Below are 21,622 nucleotides of genomic sequence, written 5' to 3' on the forward strand. Positions count from 1 at the left end.
CACAAGAAGTTTGATTTAACATTATTACCAAAGGGCATCTTGATCTGATATGTTAACAAATGTCTCACTTAGATTTTTTTTTATCTTTGATTCTTTTTTTCCCCAAGAAACTGAGAAAGGAGTGGAGAACAGAGGAAAAAGCGTGAATTGCATTGGCATCTTAGAGATGACTTCTCCTGTGGCTTGGAAGACTTGTTCAAAAAAAGTCAGGGCAAGGAATGAGAAATGACAGGACAGTGACAAGACTGTAACAGCAACTGGGATTACAGTCAACAAAATCCCACCGTATTGATCTGCTATATGAACTTCACAACAGAAGAGAAAGGGCAACTTACTTCCATCAATTTCCACCACAGTAGATTCTACATCTCAGCACCAAAGGTTTTGCCAATGCTCAGTCTGAATTCTTCTTTTGTTAGTTCTATACCATGGCTCCTACTTACCACCTCTTGTAGTGCCCTGAGTACTTCCTTTCTGCCCACAGTATAAAAAATCCTTGAACATTTATGGATGTCCCGAGCCTCATCTCAGCCATGCTGTGCATATTTAGCTTTTAATACCTCCTTGGAAGTAAAACTCTTTAGCCCCATGATCATTTTTTTGCAGCATAAAAAATGCTAAATTTGCTCATAAACCGTAAAAAGGCAGTAATGTGTAACAGCAAACTTATGAACAGAAACTCCATTATGAAAATGACATGTAACTAAATTTGGCTCATCAGCTATTATACTCTAAAAGCCTTAACAGTTAATCCATTGTGATTGTGACAAAGTTTTGCGTGCCTTATGCCTGCTGAATATATTGTATAGCTCTGTTTATGTTTGGACCATATTCTTTATGAATGTGCAGATATTTCTAGTGACCATTAAGGCTCAAAAGGAAGCTGGAGTAATTATTTCTGGGACGATATACAACATATGCTGTTTTAATGCAGACTAACAGCATTTCATTTTAGTCTCATTACTGCTTTCAGTTGGAATCATCCAGTCTTACTGCCTTTGTGAGAGACGAGAGGCTGCCCATTCCCAAGCCATGTACCACTGGACTGTAACTGGCATTTGGTGGAATTTCTAGGCATTTTCCATTTTTTCCAAAAAAAGATTCAAAAATCAACCACCATCAAGTATTAGCCAGGTTTCACGGTCACATCACGAGAGCAGGTGGGTAGAAGCCCACCTAACAGGACCACAGATTACTCCAAATGGAAATGGCAAATACAAATAATGGAAAGGTTCTTCCTCCCCAAATCTACCATCCCCAGGACACATCTCACCATCCGGAGTTCCAGCACGAACAGCGTTTGGGCAGCTCAGTGCCCTGAGAAGAATTGGGGAGCAGCACTGCCTGGTCCCGCACACTCTGCTTGGTGAGTGAGCAAGTCAGCAGGGCTGGCTTCGCAGCCCTGGTCACGCTGAACATCTGGCTGACCCCAACTGCTGGGCACACCAACAGAGGTTCCCCTGATACGAGCAGGGCAAGTGACCTGAGCATGCTGCTCAGCTGACTTATGATGACCTAAAGGGGAAACAACGACTGAAATTCTGCAGTTGCATTTGCAAACCTTGAACTAACCTTGCAAGGGGACCTCGGGACCTCTCCTGCTAATTATAAGAATAGATTTCTCTTATTTCTAGCGGTCTCAACAGCACTGCACGTGCAAGTGAAGGAAATGGTGAGAAGCAGATGGCCAAGGAGACGAAAAAGGACAAGTCAGAGTAATTTATTTGTATTTAAATTATACCGTTGGTTTTCTGCCCAGCTTACTGTTCCCAAACGTACTACACAGACACATCCTACATGTGCTACGCTGTTGCATCAGATCTGTATGGGTCAGTCTTGCAGCAGCTTAATAAAAAAACAACAGCAAATCAGGTTGTTTTTACCTGATTCTACCTTTTAGCTCATTATGTGCTCCTCCTGGGGCACCAACATGTCTATAGCATCAAAGAAGCTCTTCCTACACCTTGTGCAGGCATCACTGACTTGCACAAACTAGCTTCCATTTCTTCACCTCTAGAGCTAGATTGGTCTGAAGTTCAGGCAATTCAAATCTTTAAAGAGAAATGCCAGCACTGCTCTCTAATTTACGAAGCAGTGTTAAGGTAGCTAAAACAGCAAATGATTGGAAGAGTAAGCCCACCTGCTGCTTTGTTAAACCTATGGCTTTCTATCTGAGGAGATGATTGTATTATTAGGAAAAGAAAAAAAAAAGAAAAAAATCAAATGTCATGCTCAAAATTGCCACAAATGTCTGAGCTGGCGAGGAACATGCAGGTTACCTGCCCTTTGATGCTGAAATGGGAGTGTTCTCTTGCCTACCAGCTCTTGCAGGTGACCATAGGTCTGAGCAAAATCCCATAAACATCAGAAGTCAATTAGCACATGGTTTTGCCTGTACAGAGAATGCAAGCTTTGGCAGAAAACACATTTCCTTGAAAGTAATTTCCAGGGAGCTGACTATGACATGGTCTCATGCTCTGCTCTCTGCGAGGTCCATTGGGTTGCATAACTGTCCTGGCAATCTGGTGTGTAGCAAGGTAGCTGTCAGGTGCCTCAAATCCTTAAGACAGCAGCAGGGCAAGATGAGGCCTGGTTTGTGGGTCCTGCTCTGAAACAGCTCTGATCCAGGATTCTTTTCAATAAACATCAGAGTTGGTTCAATGCCAGGACGAGAGACAGGGTGAGGGGAGCTTCCTAAGCAATAGGAGATCCCGAGCATGCGGAGACTGTTAGAGAAGTTGACATTGTTCATACACAGCTGAAAACTACTCTAACAGGTTAATCAGCCAGGAGTTAGGAACTCCAACACTGAGAGTTATTCACTCAAACAGATCAAGCCTTCACCTGATGTAAACTAGTCTAGCTCCACTGACTCCTGCACAGGGCTCTGTGACACTCTTCGTCTGCCATGAAGCAGCATCTTGGCAACACGAAAGATAAATAGGGATATTTGAAACTTAGCGGGCACGAGTTGCATCAGCCTCTGTTAGACAAGTACAACCTTATGAGATAAGCCTAGGCTGAAGTCTAAAAACAGAAGGAAAGGAAACCAGCTTTATCCTTTCCTTCTTCTCCTCTGTTCCCAGGTTTCTGATTAGCTACGACCAGAACCAAAGGAAGAGAGGAGGACTGCCTGCTCTCATCCACTCCCCAGTTTCAGTATCAGCAAAGCAAAAGTGATTAAAAACTTAATAATAAAGAAAAAGCAACCAAACGAAGGAGGCTTGGTCCTCAGTACTTACAGAGGCAGCAAGTTAGCACTGTCACATGCAACACAGCACTACTAAACACGATGTATGAGTCTCTCAGGCTGGTTGTGTGCTCACAGACCTGTGTGTCCTTGTATTTTCCCCATTTTTGTGACACTTGCTGCTGTGGCTGTAGCCACAGTTTCCCTGATTTTGCTACTCAGATCCCTAAACTAACACAAGCTGATGCGCTGAGCTGGAGTGAGAAGCTACTGTTTGGCCTATAGCATAAAATTACTGAGATGAAGTAATTCACGGGCTATTTCTTTCCCATTTAGTTGCTTTGAAATAAATTCCCTGTCACCACTAGAGTTTCAGCTGTCAGCTCTCTGATTAGATCCAGTGACACCATTGAAAACAGTAGGGTTTTTATTCTCCTTTTCTTCCCACTCATTAACTTTTTCCTCATTTTCTTTATTGCCATTTCACTTACAGATGAGCTGGCTGAAGTTCAGAAAACTCCCAGCAGCACAGCAGAAAACATCACGGGCACTCATTTTCCCCTTGGACTATTCCATAAATAAAAGCCTTTTGATGTCTGGATATTCATTCAGATACACGCTATCAGCTTATTCCACAGCCAGTCCCCACCTAATACCAAGGTTTAATTCTGATCTTATTCACACCAGCAACTGCGATGAACTCCTCACTTATTAACATGAGGTTCTCGTTTCAGTGAAGCTCAGCACGTAGATCTGTCTGTTAATGATCAGTGAGAAAGGGAAATAATCATTCCTTCAGTTTTTCTGGGGTGGGGGGCCTCAAGCTTATTCACAAATGAGGGGGAACAAGGCATATCTAAGCCATCTTCTTGCTTATCTAAGCCGGGATTTGATGGGATGTGCCCAGCCTTGGTGCTTCACAAGAAGGTAGAGAGAGAGGAGTCCGCATTTTGTCTGCCTCAAACCCGTTTCCCTTTCTAACACACTCCAAACAATGTGTGGTGAAGAATCACCTACATCAGCTCAAGGCCTTTTGGGGCAGACTCATCCTCTACCTCTTTTGACAGACTTATTGGCCACTTTGCACGCACCAACCAGGAACAAAAGAACACATGCTCTGTGCCAAATCCTAGGGGAAAAACAACATGGCACAAAATGAGAGGACAAAATAAAGAACTGCCTACAAATCATGCCTCCTTCCAGAACAACGATATTGTTTAAGACTCAAGTGTCTTCAAAGGTGGTATTCATACGTGTGTGCTCTCACAACCAAACAGACACGATTTCCTGGGCTTTGGACAATCTGGGTTTGCTTCATGGCTCTCCCACGATCTCCCAGTGCAACCTATGCAAGACACTTAGTTTCACTATGCTGCAGCTCCCCATCTGTCTAATGAGGGTAATAATACTTTTCATTTGTCTTATCTATTTAGCTGGTAAGGTCTACTGGGCAGGGACCGCTTCTGTACAGGAGTTTATACAGAATGCATGCACAAGTGTCCTGATCTCATGGGCTACCTGCAGGGGATACTGTAAAGCAGGTAATAAATAATGTAATCTATCGTGATTTAACAGTGAGAGTTAGGATTTTTTAACCTGGGCTATCCATGGAATAATGACTTCTCACAGTGCATGCATACCAATACAGATCACGTACGAAAGACAGAACTGAACATATACAAAAGACAGAACTCAGGCAATTTAGGTCCTCAAATACAGATCTTAAGCAATTAACCTAATGGACAATCTTAACACAGACACTTAAGGAGCATGAAAGAGAAGAAAGGGCTTAACGAGGCATGAGTTTGTCTATCACAGAGCAATGGCATGGGCACATGTACATACAGGGGATGCCTAAAGGGGATGTCAGTACTATGATCGAATCATCATAACCGAGCACCCACGAGTAGCGCAGCAAGCTGGTGCTGTCTCCCTCTGCAAGCACCTGTGCCCAGCTGAGAAGCATGAGCATTGCAATGGGGTTCCAAGCACACAGGCTCCAAGTCCTTGCCAAAATTCCCAAAGATAAGGGCAAAGGCTGAGGGCTTTGCTGGATATTGGAACTACAAGACATTTGCAAAAGGGAAGGAAATAAAAACAGATTCCTGATTTTGTTTCAAGGTAACATCTAGAGATTTGCAGTACAGCTAGATGACCCTGTAGGGTATGTTCATTACTTATGAAAAAGATCAGTGAAGTCAATAACCTAACTTTCTCAAGTCAGACTCTTAGGTTATTACCTGCCATCTGTTCAGGACAGTGACCCAACCCATCAGAACAAAGCTGTCATTTTCTAATTACAGCAGAATCTGAAGCACAGACACTTCTATTGTATGATCCTGAGCAACCAGAATAGCAGAAATGTCAAAGGAATCTTACTGAAGCAAGAAAGCATTGTTCGCCTGCTTCCCTCATCAACTTGCATCTGCATTCAGATGCAAGATTATACACACCAGGTTGTATACTTCCTTCAAGAAATGCTAGTTGCTCTGATTTCCCTAGGGAAATTCAATGATGGAAAAGTTTATCTTCCTTCACGCTGGATCTGGAGCAAATAAGAATCATTGTAAATACCTATTCTTTGTTCAGTGAGATCTTAGAAGGACAGCTGCGCAATTCGCCTCATCTGCGTATTTCTGCAGAACGCATAGGATGGTTGAGGTTTCCTTTTCATTCTTCCTTCATGCTCCATTTTAGATTTTCATATTATTTGATTCCTCTGAATGCAGAGAGATAGGAATGGGCCTATTGCTTGAAAGATTAATGAGGCATTGTCCTGGCTATACAATATCACTGAACAAAGAATATCTGCCAGCTTCCTACTTGGTGGACACCAGATAAGTCCTTTCAAGCCAGCCTAAAGGTTCACAGCTGTACTATCTAAACACTTAATTCACAGGGTTAATGTGGTTCATTCCTTGCTATTACACCCAGCTCTTCAAAAATCTCATTTACATATTAAACTTTATTTGTTTTTGACCTCCTTTCTCCATCTGTCCCCTGCTACTCAGAACACTTCATTTGTCCTCCTTCCTTTCAAAACTGTTGGCAAATTTGGGAGGTAAGCAATTATCATCATTTATACCTAACATCACAGCAGCCCAATACCAAAGAGTTTACAGGTTTGCAGTGACAACCTAATGGGAATGCCAGAGAACACAAAGGTAGAGGATTAGAGTCTCATCTGCTCTGCAAACTAGCGTATGAAATACAGATAGACTGAAATGTCTCCTTGATACTGCTCATTTCCTGTTCACTCAAGCAGACTCCTTAAGGAAACCTGATCCCTTAACACATCATCAAACCGGAGCACTATTGATAAGGTAACACCAAACACACACCGATCCTGCTATGTCCAATCTTCTGCTCCTCCAATGCAGGTGGGTTGTGTTTGCAGTTCTTCTCTTGCTTCACCCCAGTCCATTTTCGGAGCCCCACACTGCTCCGTGCCTCTTGCAAAACCTCCAACTTCCAAACCACCTATCCCAACACCAGCAGCATCCAAACATCTTCCCAACTACATCCTTCTCCCAACCTGTAACCACATCTTTCTCCTCTTTATTCTGCTTTTAGGAAGCTGAACAAGAGATGCTCCTGTTGCACAGGAAAATTGTCTTCCCAGTCCTTGCAGGTCTATGACTACTGCCATTCTATCATTTGCACAGGGTGCGCTACAGGAGGTAACGGCACGTGGAGGCCCAAATTGGTTAAATCAGGTGGGTCCACATAGCCCATAAGCTTATAAAGTCGTAACTGTCTTTAAGGAGATTTAGAGGATAGGATTTCAGAGCAGGAGGTGACAGGAACACAGTATGTACAGGGCATCTGAAGGATCAGATGACATTCAAATAATCTTTATTGATGTCTGTAGTCATATTGAACACCCCTGACTTTCTCTCACACTACTGAGCAGAGGACAGAGGGAGGGCAATGAAACCTACTGCTCACTCAGAGATACACAGAGATGTTCTGCGCACTGCAGCAATGTTTGATCTTGTGTATGTAGGTGATAACTTGAATATTTGCCGCCACAGAATGAGAGCATCCTGGTGAACTCCTCCAGCTTGTTTTATTCCATCTCATTTTGGTTTTGTCCATTCGAAACCTCAGTTCATCAGACTATTGCATAAAGACTAGTAAAACATGCAAGGGACACAACTTCCTACCTATTACTTCTTGCTTTTATTTTGGCACTTAGTTAATAGCTTCTCACTGGTTTTAAGCCCATCACAAATTTGTTTCAACTGCCTGCAGACTTTGTATCACTGCTGTCCAACCCAGTTCCACAAGTTTAGCACTTGCTCTATTCCTGGGGCTAGCCAAATACTAAGGGGTGAGGGCAAATTGAGAGAATCAAATACATTATCTAGTGCAACAGAATATACTACCCATACCATCAAGTAGCCTCCATCAGCCCATCTTAAGCTTATGTATGTGGCCAGACTTCAGTTTATCTGTCCAGATACTATCAAAGCTCCTGTTTACATATTGAAGAAAAATTTAGGAAGAATAGTTTTTAAGTTAAGAAAAGTTAGCTAAACCAAACACTGCGTAAGAAGACTTGGCATTGACATCACACATGGGCAAGACAATTTACTGATGAGCTGCTTCACACTTGTAGTAATATCTTCTGGAGACAGAAATAGAAATTCAGTTCAAAAACCAAACTTCGGTACTACCAGGAATAAAACTAGATGTTAAGCGGTGGCCTGGGATATATAGAAAGGAGTGTAAGGACTTGATCCCACAGTGGCTGTTAAAACACAACCCAAGTCAAGTACACACAGGGTTGCCAAAGCCTGACTTTCCCTTTGTAACTTAGACAGTAAATCTTATCATATCCCAGCTACAATGAAACAGTCCCTTGAAAAAGCTGTAGAGAGGGCATTCTCAAAGACGTTGAACAAAAAACAAGCACAGATGTTTTTAGGAAGAGATTCATTATTTTGGGGGCAGAAAACAGTGTTGGGAATACCCATGAAAAGAGAAAAGAATGAGAGGATGTGGCAACCACACCCAGAACAGCATTCAATTGATGTTCGGCAAGTTCTTTAATTCAAGCATTTATTTTGGTATCTACATTACTTAGAAAAACAAGAGTTGGCCAAAACCAAATGCATCAGCCCTGAACTTATTAGCACTATTTCAAACACAAGTCAAGTAGAACCACCTGTTCAGGAGAAGGACAATGAAGGAAAAACCTATGTAATAAAGCTTTGCTCCCAGGAACAGAAGATCCTACTACCACTATCCATATTCCTTCCAAACAAACTGGAGATAGGAACTCACAAGAACTCAGAAATCTCAGTGGTATTGACTGCATGCCTTGAGTCATTCTTTAGCTCCCAGGGGAGCAAAATGAGTATGTGAAAGAGTGATGAACAGCCTTTTTACAAAGCACTCACCAGCTCACCAAACTAAACTCTAGCTTCACCTCACTCTGAGATTTGGTGAGCCTCACTGTGAAGTACTGGACTGGAGCAGCAAGGCCACCTCACTCCCAGTTCTTTACATGAACACAACCAAAAAATAAACACTAACTCCAAGTACAACAAGCCCTCGCTACTGTGAAGTCAGTCCAGCACTGAGTGGCATCAAACTACATTTTGATCAAATGCACTAGCTATATGGCTCAAGCCTCCGTTAACTTATGGACAGCTGGCACCTTATTAATCTTTGATTTCACAGCAATCTTCTCGTGCTGGCAACTTTGCTTCCCAACATCTCAGTCTTTTGAGAGTTAATGACTGACAAAGCAAACATTGCAAGTTTAAAGGACTTCATTTCCAATTTAAGCCAAAAACAATCTGTCCCCTCACAACGTTTCCTGCTTACATTGAACTTTCTGCCCAGGACTTCACATCATCAGTCTCAGTACAGTAGACATTAGGAGCAGATAGCTACCAAAGCTAAGTAAGCAACAACAATTCAAGGGTACACTGCCAAAAAAGTCTTCACAAATCTCTCCCTCTTCTCTGAAAAGTTCAAGGAAACCCACAGAACCTCCAGCTCTTCCCTTCTGGCAGGTTTCATGCTCCGAAGACAAGTTAAAAGCATGGTCAGAAATGACCTAGCCACTTCTGAGAGCTACCGAAGGCTGAATCCAACACAATTCACACTTCTTCCATGTCAAGTGGGCAACTTCTGTTGAAATACAGGGCGCTGTAACATGCCTTGGAATAACACTGGGGTCTTAAGACAGCAATCACTGCAAAAGCATAGCGGCTTAATACTTACACTCAGCAGGAGGCACTTGTTTTCTTTGATGGCACCTATGCAGCCCACGAAGCCAATGATCATGACAAAAGTCCCTGTGACAATCAGCAGGTTGGCAGCCGACAGGGATGGGAAAGATGAGGAGAGGGTGGCAAAGTTCCCTTGGGTAACAGCCAGCCAGATGCCCACTCCAAGGATTCCACAGCCTCCCAACTGGAAAAATAAAGAGAAACAAAGAAGCTTAGTTATTGTATCAAAGTAACCCCAGATGTTAGTCCATATTGATTTGGCAGTGGTATGATGACCGCTTCTTAGCCATGCCTAAGAAAAAATGGTCATTATCTACAGCACTTTCAGTCTAAGGTACAGAAAGCAGACAAAGGAGAAAGAAAAACATTTTACTGAGGGGAAACTCAGCAGTAAGATAATATACTCAAAAAATGGCTCAGATTTCCTAACTCTAAGCCACAGTTTTAAATATCAGGTCTCTAGTGAAAAAACAGACACTCACTAAAAGAGAAATTCCCAGCGACCTGAATCTTAAAGGGGCTGAAACAATCCATATCCCAGTTAGGTACCTCAGAGAGCTGCCCAGAATGGCTGAAGCAGTTTGGATCCCCTGCTCTTCCCATCCCAACACAGCGTCTCCTGTCCCTGGCACTTGCTAAAAGTCAATCTTGCTACAGCATCCCCTGGCAGGACACCTTGCACCTCTTCCCAATTCCTCGCCAAGGTCAAGGCTCCTTTGGGCATTCAGAACATAAAGGAGCCAGAGCAGGAGGAAGAATTCTCCTCTAACATTACAGAAATTAATAGATGCTTAACTGCTAATGTGGCCACTGGTTTGGTAATTCAATCCTCAGAAGAGGACTTTGCTGCTTTAGGAAAGACTTGAAAGGGGAACAATATTAACGTACTGTACTGGCTCCTCAGGCATGTGAGCAAGGAGAAGGGAGCATTAACAGCACAGGCAGAGCCACCATCACAAAAACATAAAATTTAAAATTATTATATACACAAGGAACTTTTAAAAATGCAAACATTTATAAGCCTGCTGCTTATAATCGAGAGAAAGCTTGCAGAATTGTAACAATCTGAGTAAAGCTGAGCAATTAAATAGAATGAAACCAAAGGGGATTTTGCATTATTATTCAGTCACACAGCAGAGCATCACTTAGGTTTCTTTCTTTCCTTCTCTCCCCTTAAAATAACCATTTTTTATTGAGTTTTATAATTGCACTTTATTATCCAAATCAATTAAAGGCTAGGAAAGAAATTGTGTTCATAGAGTAGTAAGCTAGACATAGGAGCATATCAATTAAATGTCTGCATAAAGTGGATGAACGTAAGGCAGATCCTGAATCAGAAGAGGAAAGAGACAGAGCTAATCCTGGGGCAGAGCTAAGCCTCAGAAACGAAACACAGAAGAGAAGCACAAAAGCCAAAGCAATTTCTTAGTACTAATTGCTAAGGTTGCCTCTGCACGGTACTGAATTTCCCCGCCATAAGAGACCAGAAAGGTGGCTGTGTCTCAAGGCAGAACTGCTCGTGCCAGTTGTAAACCAGTTTATTTTGTCCAGAACTACAGTGTCAAACTGTACCTCATTGGCATCATCATGCACGTCTCCACTGGGAGAAGGCAGACTCTAAGACACACGGACTCAAACGATCCCATTAAGAAGCCTTTTCATATACAGGCATCCCGCATCACCATATTCACCCTTTTGCAAAGTGCCCTCCATAAACACCTGGGAGGGGACAGTCCACGCCATGACCACGTACACTGAAGTACCTTCCCCCTGCACCCACTCACCCACTTACGGACCGTGATCTTTACAATGGTCTAAAATGATTAAAGAATAGCCAGAGGAGAGGACGGGGGAAAATACTTAGAGAAGGTAACCCACAGGAAATTCTTTAGGGTACCCAAGGGGATACTAACAAGGAAAAAGTGGGAAGAAATTTGGTATGAATTCCCTAAAAAATGACTAAAACTCTGAAGAATCTAAGAAGAGGTGGCGGATACCCAAGTTAAACCCAAAGACCAAGAGATGGCTCGTGTAAAACACTGCAAGTCTAGTTATACTAGTTCAGATCGGGGCTGAACATTTCAAACACCAATTTTCCTTTGGTTAATTCACCAAAACCTGCAAAGTGCAGGGACCCGTTGAGCATTAAACCATCTGGCTCAAACTGGATTTCACAATGGGATTCTTAGGCGATGGCAGCTCTTCAGCCCCGTTCCTTTTCCAGTACTTGAAGGTCCCCTTATATTCCCTGACTAAAGCCATTAAGCTGCCATACAATGTCCTGGGAAACGAAGGCTGCCCTTAATGTTTGTCTACACTGCTTTTTAAAGCCCTTTTTCCACCAAGGACCGAAGCACCCCTGCAAATTTCTGGCCACTGAACATAACAACATTCAAGCACCTGGTTAAGGAATGCTGCAGGGAACCCTAAGACCCACCAAGACATCCATAGGAACCAACAGGAGCAGAGTATTTTCTTGTCCCAAACATCACATCCCCCCGTTACAAACTGAACAGCGACGTAATTCCCAGTTCCAATCCCAGGGATCGCTGGGATCACATTTATTTATTCCAGGTATCTCAAACTCTTGTGGTTGACTCTGTGCTGCCTGCTTTGATTTCCTCGCCTTGATATCTAAGGAGCTGTTAAGTTACAGACAATTTTACTTCTTTACCATGTTCCGTTCCCTTTCCTCTGCTTTTTCTTCCCCTACCCCATCCCCACCCCCTGTTTGTGCCAAGCAGGCAGAAGAAGAGTGATGAGATGATAAGTCCTGACAGCTTTCAGGGTTTGCTGAGATGTGAAATTAAACAAACACAAAACCATTAACAGGGCTACTCTTGGAAACGCAGGGGCTTCTTTGCAAGCAGCCAAGCTGTCACAGTTAGAATAGTCACTAAATATTAACACAAAAAGATTAGCAAGAAGACTACAGCTCTAAGCTGATCTACTGGCAACCAAATACAAGTCTGCATTGACTCCACGTGGCAAGTGCAAGGTTGACTACAAAACAACGACAACAACAAACTCAAAGATGTCAGGCTGTTGAAAACAGCATTTTTTTAATCCCATGTGAAATGTTTAACACGTTATTTGCCTAATTGTTCACGATATTCCACTCTGGTGAGCAAGGCAACTCACAGCAAAATTTAAACCAGAATGCAGATCCCTTTAACATTTTTTTTTCCCAGTAAGTGTTGCATTTTTTTGTAAAATCTTTTGTTATTGTGCCAAAACGCTGTGGCACCAGAAGGGACGGTTTCATAGCCCTAAGTCTTAAGAGATTTGAGTGAAATGTCTGTTCCAGGACAGCTCCCGGTGTAAATCTGGGACAGACTGCTCAATGTGTCTGTGCCTCAGTTGCAACACACCGAGTACAAAGACATGACCGGTGGGTTCCTTGCAAGCCCTGGACTTTGCAGTTGGCTGTGGAAGCAGTGGTTTATTCTGCTCAACATAAATTGCTCCCAGGCAGGGTCAAGCAGTAAAGCTGGTGGCTTATTCTAAAAGCACAGATTCAGTTCATCTCTCTCCCCCAGAGACACAGACATGTGCACACTCACTCTCTTGGCAGAAAAGCTGCCTACAGAATTAGATCCTCCAAATTGTTCTAATGGGCTAGAAGATAAATTATTCAGACTTCAGAGCATGCACTTAGAATTGATCTTACAATATTGTAAACAAAGTAATCCCAAACAGCCCCAGATATATGCATGTTGTTGGACAAAATAATTCAGAAGCTACAGCTACACGCTTAAAATACTGCAGTAGAAATTGCCTCATTGTTCATGATAATGGTGTTGGTGTCTTTAAGTGTTTTTTTTATTGGTTTTATTACATAGAAAATGCATCTAATCAAGGCTTCTCATATTGTATGTGATTGGGATCTACCCATCATACTTGCTCTTTTTAATAATTCCTTTTGTATTAAAAAAATCCACTGATAACAGAATCCAAGTGTAAGGTACAACCGGTAGTTTTGTAGTCATAGTAATTAATTCACTTAGAGGTTTCTCTCCCAGCCTCCACAAATTTAAACAAAAAGGGCCTTCTCAATCCCACTTGCTATGCAGTTCCTCTTGGGTGAATGTGCCTCCCCCTCCTTTAACTATGAAATAAGAGTACGCAATGAAAAAATCAACATCAAAGTATTAACAGCAGCAATGGGAACATCATCCAGCAGATGTTCTTGTAATGTAAGGCATACTTAAATTACTGTTCCTTGTAGCTGGATACGTGTCAGGTGGAAATGGAATACGTATATACGTTGACAGGATGCAATGAATCTTACATGCCCCAAGCAGCAGCTCACGTGCTGCTGTGGGCACCGCGGCTTTCTCTACACGCACATGCAAACCACCTCTCCTCGTGGCTGCTGCCCCTCTTGGTTAGGAGGACCAAGAGCTAGGTGGTGGCTGGTGGCCACTTCTGGCCAGCACCTTCAGCCCAGCACTTCGTGGCCTTTAGACTGAAGAATCTCCTAGACATCAGCACATGCCGTGTTTCTCTTGCTAGTCGGAGGTCTGAAACTTAGGAGGTGAGGATATTATAAAAGTTAATCCCTTTGTGCCTCTGATTTTGGAAAGTTAAGTGGAGTAGTGAATGGGGAACTGAAGCACATTTCTGCCCTTAGTATAATTAGGCTCTAGAGCTCTGCAGCATAGAGATGAAGAAAATGTGCAAGTATTATCCAAAACGGCCATGATCTGAGCTATCCTTTTAGCAATAATTTGAAAAGAATTAGAAAGAAATTAGTTAGTGGGGATGACATTCCTGGGAGTGAAGGGACTGGAACAGCAGCAGTCCCTAAAATCCAATACGGGATGAGAACAGGGAATAGAGAATGATAATTTATTTTTCTTGAGATTAAAAAAGCTAGTGCTCATTTGGTCTGCAGGTTTAAAACCAATTAAAGAAAGTACTTTTTCAGGAAACATTTAATTGTATTTTGGAACTCACTGCCACAGAGTTTTGTGGATATCAAAATATAAACAGGTTCAACGAGAGATTACACAAATCAAAGGAGGGCAAAGTGCCCTAGCTTTTATTAAAAACGATAGTTTGGATGCAACCCCTGCAGATGAAGGCCTTAAACTGTAAATTGAAGCAGCTGAGAAAAGCGTCCTTTATTATCTGTCCTTTTTTCTTACATTCTCTTGCAGCATCCTTAAACAACCATGACCCTAAGCAGGCTACTTGGCTAGATGCAGCTTTGTCAACACGATGGGCATTTGTATGGTTCTCCTCACATAGCTCTCCTCCCCTCCCGAGTTTCAATGTTCACTTGCAATTTGAATTTGAGGGTTTTTTGCTTGCTTGGCATCAGCCTGTTTTCGGAGACAGGTGTATAGCTATAGACACCAGTGAAAGAGGTAATTCCCTGTTTGTCCTCACATATACGTCATGCTCTTGCTTTTGTGTCAGTGAGAGCATAGCTTGTTCAAACCAAAATGACGAAAGCTGTCATGTAATAAGCAACAAGGTCAAAATCTCTTCCTTCCCCTCAGATCCGCTGGACCTACAGAGGCTGTATTTTAATTCCAGTGGGTGCAGTGACCCTAACTGGACCCTCCTTGTACTACTTGTCAAACCTGGAATAAAGCCTACTAACTCTACGCACCCACTCTGCTAATTTTTTTTTTGTGTGATTTGAGACAGAATAGTTGTAGGAAAGTCCTACAACTTATACCACAAGCACCAGACTCTTGCATTTATGCCATCAACAGCTAAACTACAAGCAACGCAGTGCTTAAGCTGTGGTACGTAAAATAAAAAAGGATAAAGTTATTTAGCTGCATTTTGAACCAGGGTAAAGATTCCTCCACATCCGCTCTTCACACACACGTGCTCCCTTCTCCTCCTCCTTGCTGCCTTCTGCTCTTGCAGCCACGGCCCAGGTTGTCAGCACCGCTTAAGGAACTTGGACAGCCACCAGCCAATTCTCAGCTGTCATCACTCCAGAGCACTTGAGCTGTCTCATAATTTATATCAATAACAATCAACGAGAGCTGGGTTTCCAGATCCCCTAGATCATAGCACAAAGCTTCCCTGATTTCCCACTACTGGGATTAAGCAACCTTTTAAAGTGTGGTTGAATGCAAACACGTACCTTCCACCTCATATTCCACCCACCTTAGCACCTTGGTAAGGGCAGAAAAGTCATCAGTCTATTTGGACTACGGATCTTAAAACTCTGTTGAAGCTTGGGATTTCAACAGTAGGGCACATTGCAAAGTTCGTACCAAAGGGTTAAAAAAAAAAAAAAAAGGAAAAAAGCTAAAAAGTAACAACAAGCCGCAGTCTGCAAATCCCTCCTGTGGAGGAGAACAACTCAGGGAATCATTTCTTCATCTAATTCAGATGGGCTCTCACTTGCGTTGCTTCTCAGACAGACACGTCTGGTCTCAGCCTGGAATGAATGCCAGATCCACCCAGCAGACAGACATTATCCCACAAAAATTACACATCACAAATGGATGCTGCTCTATGCAACGCTTTCTTTCAGAACAACATCTACTCACTGCAGTCTATTCTCTCCAGCCAAAATTTTATTTTGTTCTGAGGTCGTTTTATTCCACTTTTGAACTCTTTCACTAATATCTCTATGACTTATGGGAGGATGCTTTAAAAAAGCACAACTGAGTAAAACACAAAGCATTCCAAATGCCAATCTCTTCAGCTTCACAGATAAGCAGCACAGAGTGATTAAAAATTAAAAGCTTTATGAAACTAATTGTTTGGCCTTGTGATCCCATCTTTTCATTTTCCTTAAAAAATGAGTTTTTAAGTTTCAAATACAAACATTTTGTATTGCAATATGGGCCGTTACATACACAAGCAGCGGCCAAATGCTTCCAAGAGTCACGTGCCCACATTCCCTATAGGTGTCAACCAGTACGACCGATCGATCACCTCGCTGATAACAGCACCAAGGGGCTTGCCCAAGTGCTGTAGTGGACTTTTCCTAATGGATTGATTCAAGTGCTGTCTGCCTTACCCCTAGTGAGTGGTGCAATGCAGTGGGTAGGGCTCAAAATGATTTCAAAGCAGACATAATGCATCGTCCCGGGGCTCTTACCCTGGTTGCTCCCTATCTCACTGCAGTCTGTTGTCACAGGTTGGAAGATACACACGTCCAGAGCTCATGTTGTTGCTTTACTTCCTTTTAGACATTTCTCTCCTACAAATAAGCTGTGTTTTAGGATATTCCACCCTGCATGTGAGCCTGACAAATAGCAAGAGTGCTTTTATCAAGCCTAGAAATTCTACAGAAAAGAACTTTGGAGCTTATGGGAAAAGCAATCGCTCAAGAAAGGCATTTATTTTCATAGTGTCAATAATGGAAACATATAAAAAGCTGTTTTTTCAGTTATCCTGGTGAGGAAAGAGCCTCAAGAGCTTAAGCCTTAAGAAATTCATTATTCTTCTCCGGTTGAGGTCTACCACTAAATTACAGCCCCATACAACTAAAGTAAATTTGGGGACAATTGAAGATGTCAAAAGACAGAATATCATACTGACACCCTGCAAATGGAAAAGTGAATAAAAAGTCTTTCAGTTAATCCCTGCTGTTTTATGAGCAGTATTCTCCTAAGTACTTGCTCCTCTAAATCACAGTTATCTATCAACTACTGTTACAAAAGAATGGAACCACAACATTTATGAGTTAAAACACCCAATGTAAAAAGGGTGTTTTCCATTCACGGGCTCAAAATTCGTGGAAACACTTAAACGTGCTCAATGGCACCCTTACCGGACAAAGCATTTAAGTACGTGCTCAACTGCCCCTGACTTTAATTAGTCACGTCTGTAGCACACTCAGCTGCCCCATACTGCAAAGTCATACATCACCGAGGATGCAAAACCCTGCAGAAACATAGCAGGTGAGGATGACCTATCAAGGCAGCACTGCTGATAAAAAGGTTAAACGTGATCACAGCGTACTTAAAAATGGTGCATATCAATGTCACAGCCATCTAATTTGGAAACTTGCCTAAACTCTAACTCAAATGGAAGCTATGAGCTACGTACCAAGTTAACGACAACTTACTGAAACGCAGAGCAAACACATCAGTTAGAAGAGGGAAAGGGGTGGCTACAGGACAATGAAAAAAAAAAATGCCTCTTTGCAGGTTCTAGTCTTAATCGCTGCCAAATTGAAAGTGTTAAAGCTTTTTCATCTGCTCCTCAAATGTCATTTCTAAATCCACCCGGGATGACTGTAATGAAATCGATAGAGTTTTAAAGAGGAATACGTGCATGAGGTCTGGAATCAGAATCCATCAAATGAAGTTAAACCTTTTAAAATAGAAGCAGAAAAGGAAGAAAACTGGATGTGCTCCAGAGTCCCAGTTCTCTCCCAGCTGCAAACTGATACAAAAACTTTTTAATCACTTCAGAGCACCTGGGAAAAGACCAGATCTGGAGCTGCGGGTTTCGTTTTGGCCTCTTGCTGCCATATACATACTGTTAAATACTGAAAACAAAAGAAGCAAATGGTGAAATTTGGTCTTCAAAAATAGAGTAATTTCTGGAAAGGTGATTATCTACAGAGAATTTTACCCAAACCATCTGGTGAGATGACAAGAGAAACTGAGGATAACGAGCACCAAATAATGCCTCCCAGAAGCCACAGCTCAGTTCCTTGGTATACCACAGATTTCTTGCACTAGAAAAAATACAGATTATTTGGCGTTTGTAGAGCTCTTCTCTCCCTTAGAGGCATTGGAAGGGTTTAGACTAAGAAGTATTGAAATACAAAGATGACAGGGGTCAGAAAGGAAAAACCAAATATAAACAAACAGTTTTTTTTAAAGAGTACAAAGCCAACAGAGACAGTCTTTCACATTACTCTAGAAGTTTTTAAAACGTGCTAACAGGCACAGTCTGCAGAAAAACAGAAGTAAAAATATTTTCCTGTAGCACGTATAATCCATCCACAGAGGTATGCAGATAGCACAGAGCTGGTTACTATAGAAACCTCCAGAGTGAATATAGATACTATAGCTGAAATGCAAAATTAGTTGTGTATCTAAAATAGAAAATTGCTAATACTGGGGGAAAGAAGGAACTAAAGCTGATATCCTTCTTTACAAAAGCTTCCAAAAAAATAAGAGTCTTGACTGCATAAGCCAGTATCTGATTAAAAATAGTCTGAATAAAGGGTCTCCCGCAATGCACACGGGCAGAAGCCGGACTTAGTTCTGCAAGTTGAAGCAGCTCAGGAAAACAGTGCCTGGTTTTGGTCCTGAAATGGCAGCGAGGGCTGGGAATGCTGCTTTTACTGACGTGTTTAGCTCACTGCATCTCAAGCCTGATTTTAAGAGCATCCTTGCCCCGGGTCCCAAATTGTGCTGATGTATTCCACAGTGATTACGGTTAATTTTCCTGATGGAGACCTCTTCAAAGTGAAATCGTTTTTCTTTGCTAAGATATAGCCTCCATGATCAAGCAGGTCTTCTCTTCCCGACAAGTACAACTATCCCATTTCCTGCCCTCCCATTTATCTCTGAAGTTCCCTCACTTGCTCAGCAGCTGGTGGCACTCGAAAGACACGGTGCCAGCATGGACGTGTGGGGTCACAACCAAGCAATGCTCGGAAGCCTTGGGACGGCAGGCAGAGGGCTGGAGGTGCAGGTCAGTGGGGACGCCAGGAATACAGGGCTCCCTTCCCTCCAACCTGCTCTGCGCTAACGAGGGGCTGGCACTACCTCGAGTCCTGGCAAAGACAGACAAATCTTCCATCCCACACCAAGTCCCCTCCTCCCACCATTCTCCAGGTGCCTCCACCAACCTGGGCTGGTTTCTGGAGCTCTCTCCTCAAGGAGCTCGAGCCCTGCTCAGGAATCGGGCCATCTCTGGCAGGCACAGGAAGGTTTGGGGAAGCAGTAGGACTTTTACAAAATATCCCAGCTCTTAAAACCTAGGAAGCTTCGTGATGCAACTCCAGCACCTGAATGAGGCGCGAAAAGCTTGTCATTGGTATTTATTAACACGCTTCTTCACATTCATGCGATTGGTAATGCTAAGGATACTTCCATCATTTAGTGCCTCATAATAACACTACAGCATCAATCGACGGAAGCAACAGAACCTGCAAGCTCAGTATGAGAATACAATGAACTACAGACCATCTCAAGTACGAGGTGGGGAGGCTAAGGCCTCACATACAGAAGAAAATTGGGCAACGAAAGATGGGTTCAGATCACTCCAATGCAATTCTTTCCTCTCCCTTTCTCTCTCTTTGCCAACCTCTGCCAGGTTGGGCTGTGAAAACCCCTTTACTCTCCGGCATACAACTTAACCCCAACTGCCCCAAGAGCTCACAGAACGCACACAGCCTTAATATTCCTTCCTGAATTAAACAAACAAACAAAACTATCCCAGCCTGGGCATCCAAGATGCAAACACAGCTCCACGTTGGACAGCTGAGCATAGCAGCACCAGCACCACTAACAAAATGTGAAAGGCATTAAGAGGCAGTAAAACCTCCCTTATCTGACATTTAGCTCTTCATTAAGATGGGGAGAACGATCAAACTTGTGCGCTGCAACTAGCTTTTAATGAAAAGTCTTTCTGAAACAGTCCCATCAATAAATGGTTCACATGGTCGTAGGAAGGGTTTCTACCACTTTCAGTATCGATCCCCTGATCGATTCCAGACTTGGGAGCAGCAATCGCACCCGAATAGCAAGCAGTCTTACATCACAGGACTCATCTTCCTTCACTGAATGTCATCAGGAGGCTAAGCAAAAAGCATTCCGAATCTTTTATAGAGTGTTAATCATATTTGTACAGGCAAACAAAGTATTTACTACCATCGCCAACTGCCTAATGATCCCATGTAAGCAGTCCCTTGTAACAAAACCAGCTTGGTGACTGGAACAGCATCTCTCACTTCAGTAGCCCAAATGCCTCATCGAGGAAACTATTCTAATTGGGTGGGAGTACAAGAGAGAGCAAAGATTATTCCCTTGTTTTATGTTAGCAATTTTTAATGATTGCTTATTTATATTAGGCTTTGCTATGCAATAACACATCTGAGGCTTTGCTGCACTCTTACTGATGCTATTTATATACAATTGCCGTACCCCCAGCCACTTCCAAGCACGGGCAGTACGCCATCAGTAATGAATGCCACCTCAAACAATCTCTTTTTTCTGCACTCGTTATCCCCAGAGGAAACACTACAGTCTTTTCCTACCACCAACCACATATCTGCTGCGGAAGCATTTCACCTGCTTTGGAAGGAACACTTTCAGTTGAACAGATCTCTGATCAGCAGCATCAGTGCAACGCACCGACAGGAGAGCCCACAGAATCCCCTGCTTTCCCCTTTTGTCTGTTTTGGGGATCCACCTAAGTGAGCACGCACAAAGGCTGTGAAGTAACAAGGAGCACGAAGCGTTCCCACTGGGACTGTCCAAACCACGCATCCATACTGCGGGCTACCAACCAGTCCCCCTCTGGTCATATAAATACTGTTGTTAACATCCGAGCTGCAGAAGATTTCGGGATTAAACCCCATCTCTTTTTGTCATGCTACAGGCTACAACACAGAAAGACTGCAAATATTTTTTCTAACCTCAGATCTGTACAACTAGCTTTTGGACTGGCACATTATCTAAAAGGCAGGAGAGAATTCTCACTCCAGATAACAGGTTGTGAAGTCTCCCGATCCTCCCCGAGTGATTTGGAAATTAACTCAACCACCTTTCTTCATTAAAACTACTCCGTTTTTTCTTCCTCATGGTTATGACATACATACTATCCTGCCCCACGCGAGTACACACGTGGAGCATGAAGAAGGAAATTCTCCCAGTTTAGCGAGTCCCTTGCAGCGAGCGCTCACGGAAAGCATTCAGCTGTGCTTACACTGCCGCACCACCCGTTCCACGTGCTGCTTGGTAGCTCTTAATAAAGGAGGGTGACTGACATGAATTTATAGCTTTTTTATTACTTTGCCCCCTCACGTTATAAATTCATGGAACAGTTGTAGTTTATTGCATTTTTATGTTTGTCAGTTTTATTTACATACTCTCTCTCGCCATTAGAGGGAAAAAAGCTTTTGGGTTTCTGGAAATTCTCAATCATTCTGTGCCGGTGCCTGAAATGAGATGGAAACAAAGACTTCTGGCTCATCTAAAAATAAACCATCACCTCAAACGCTTTCTCAGCACAACCTTCC

At 42.7% G+C, this 21,622-nt stretch overlaps 1 protein-coding gene across 9 annotated transcripts in view; it reads right to left on the reverse strand.

The window, feature by feature from the left end:
* TSPAN4 (tetraspanin 4) overlaps positions 1-21,622 on the reverse strand; it is a 407,111-nt gene that overhangs the window by 55,172 nt on the left and 330,317 nt on the right. For all 9 annotated transcript variants that reach the window (XM_080593874.1, XM_080593877.1, XM_080593879.1 and 6 more), the window contains one exon: positions 9,428-9,619. In XM_080593874.1, coding sequence (XP_080450000.1) covers positions 9,428-9,619 — 192 coding nt within the window. The remainder of the gene's footprint in view (positions 1-9,427; positions 9,620-21,622) is intronic.

This window comes from Anser brachyrhynchus (genome assembly GCF_964034855.1).
Source record: "Anser brachyrhynchus genome assembly, chromosome: 5".
Classification (NCBI taxonomy): domain Eukaryota; kingdom Metazoa; phylum Chordata; class Aves; order Anseriformes; family Anatidae; genus Anser; species Anser brachyrhynchus.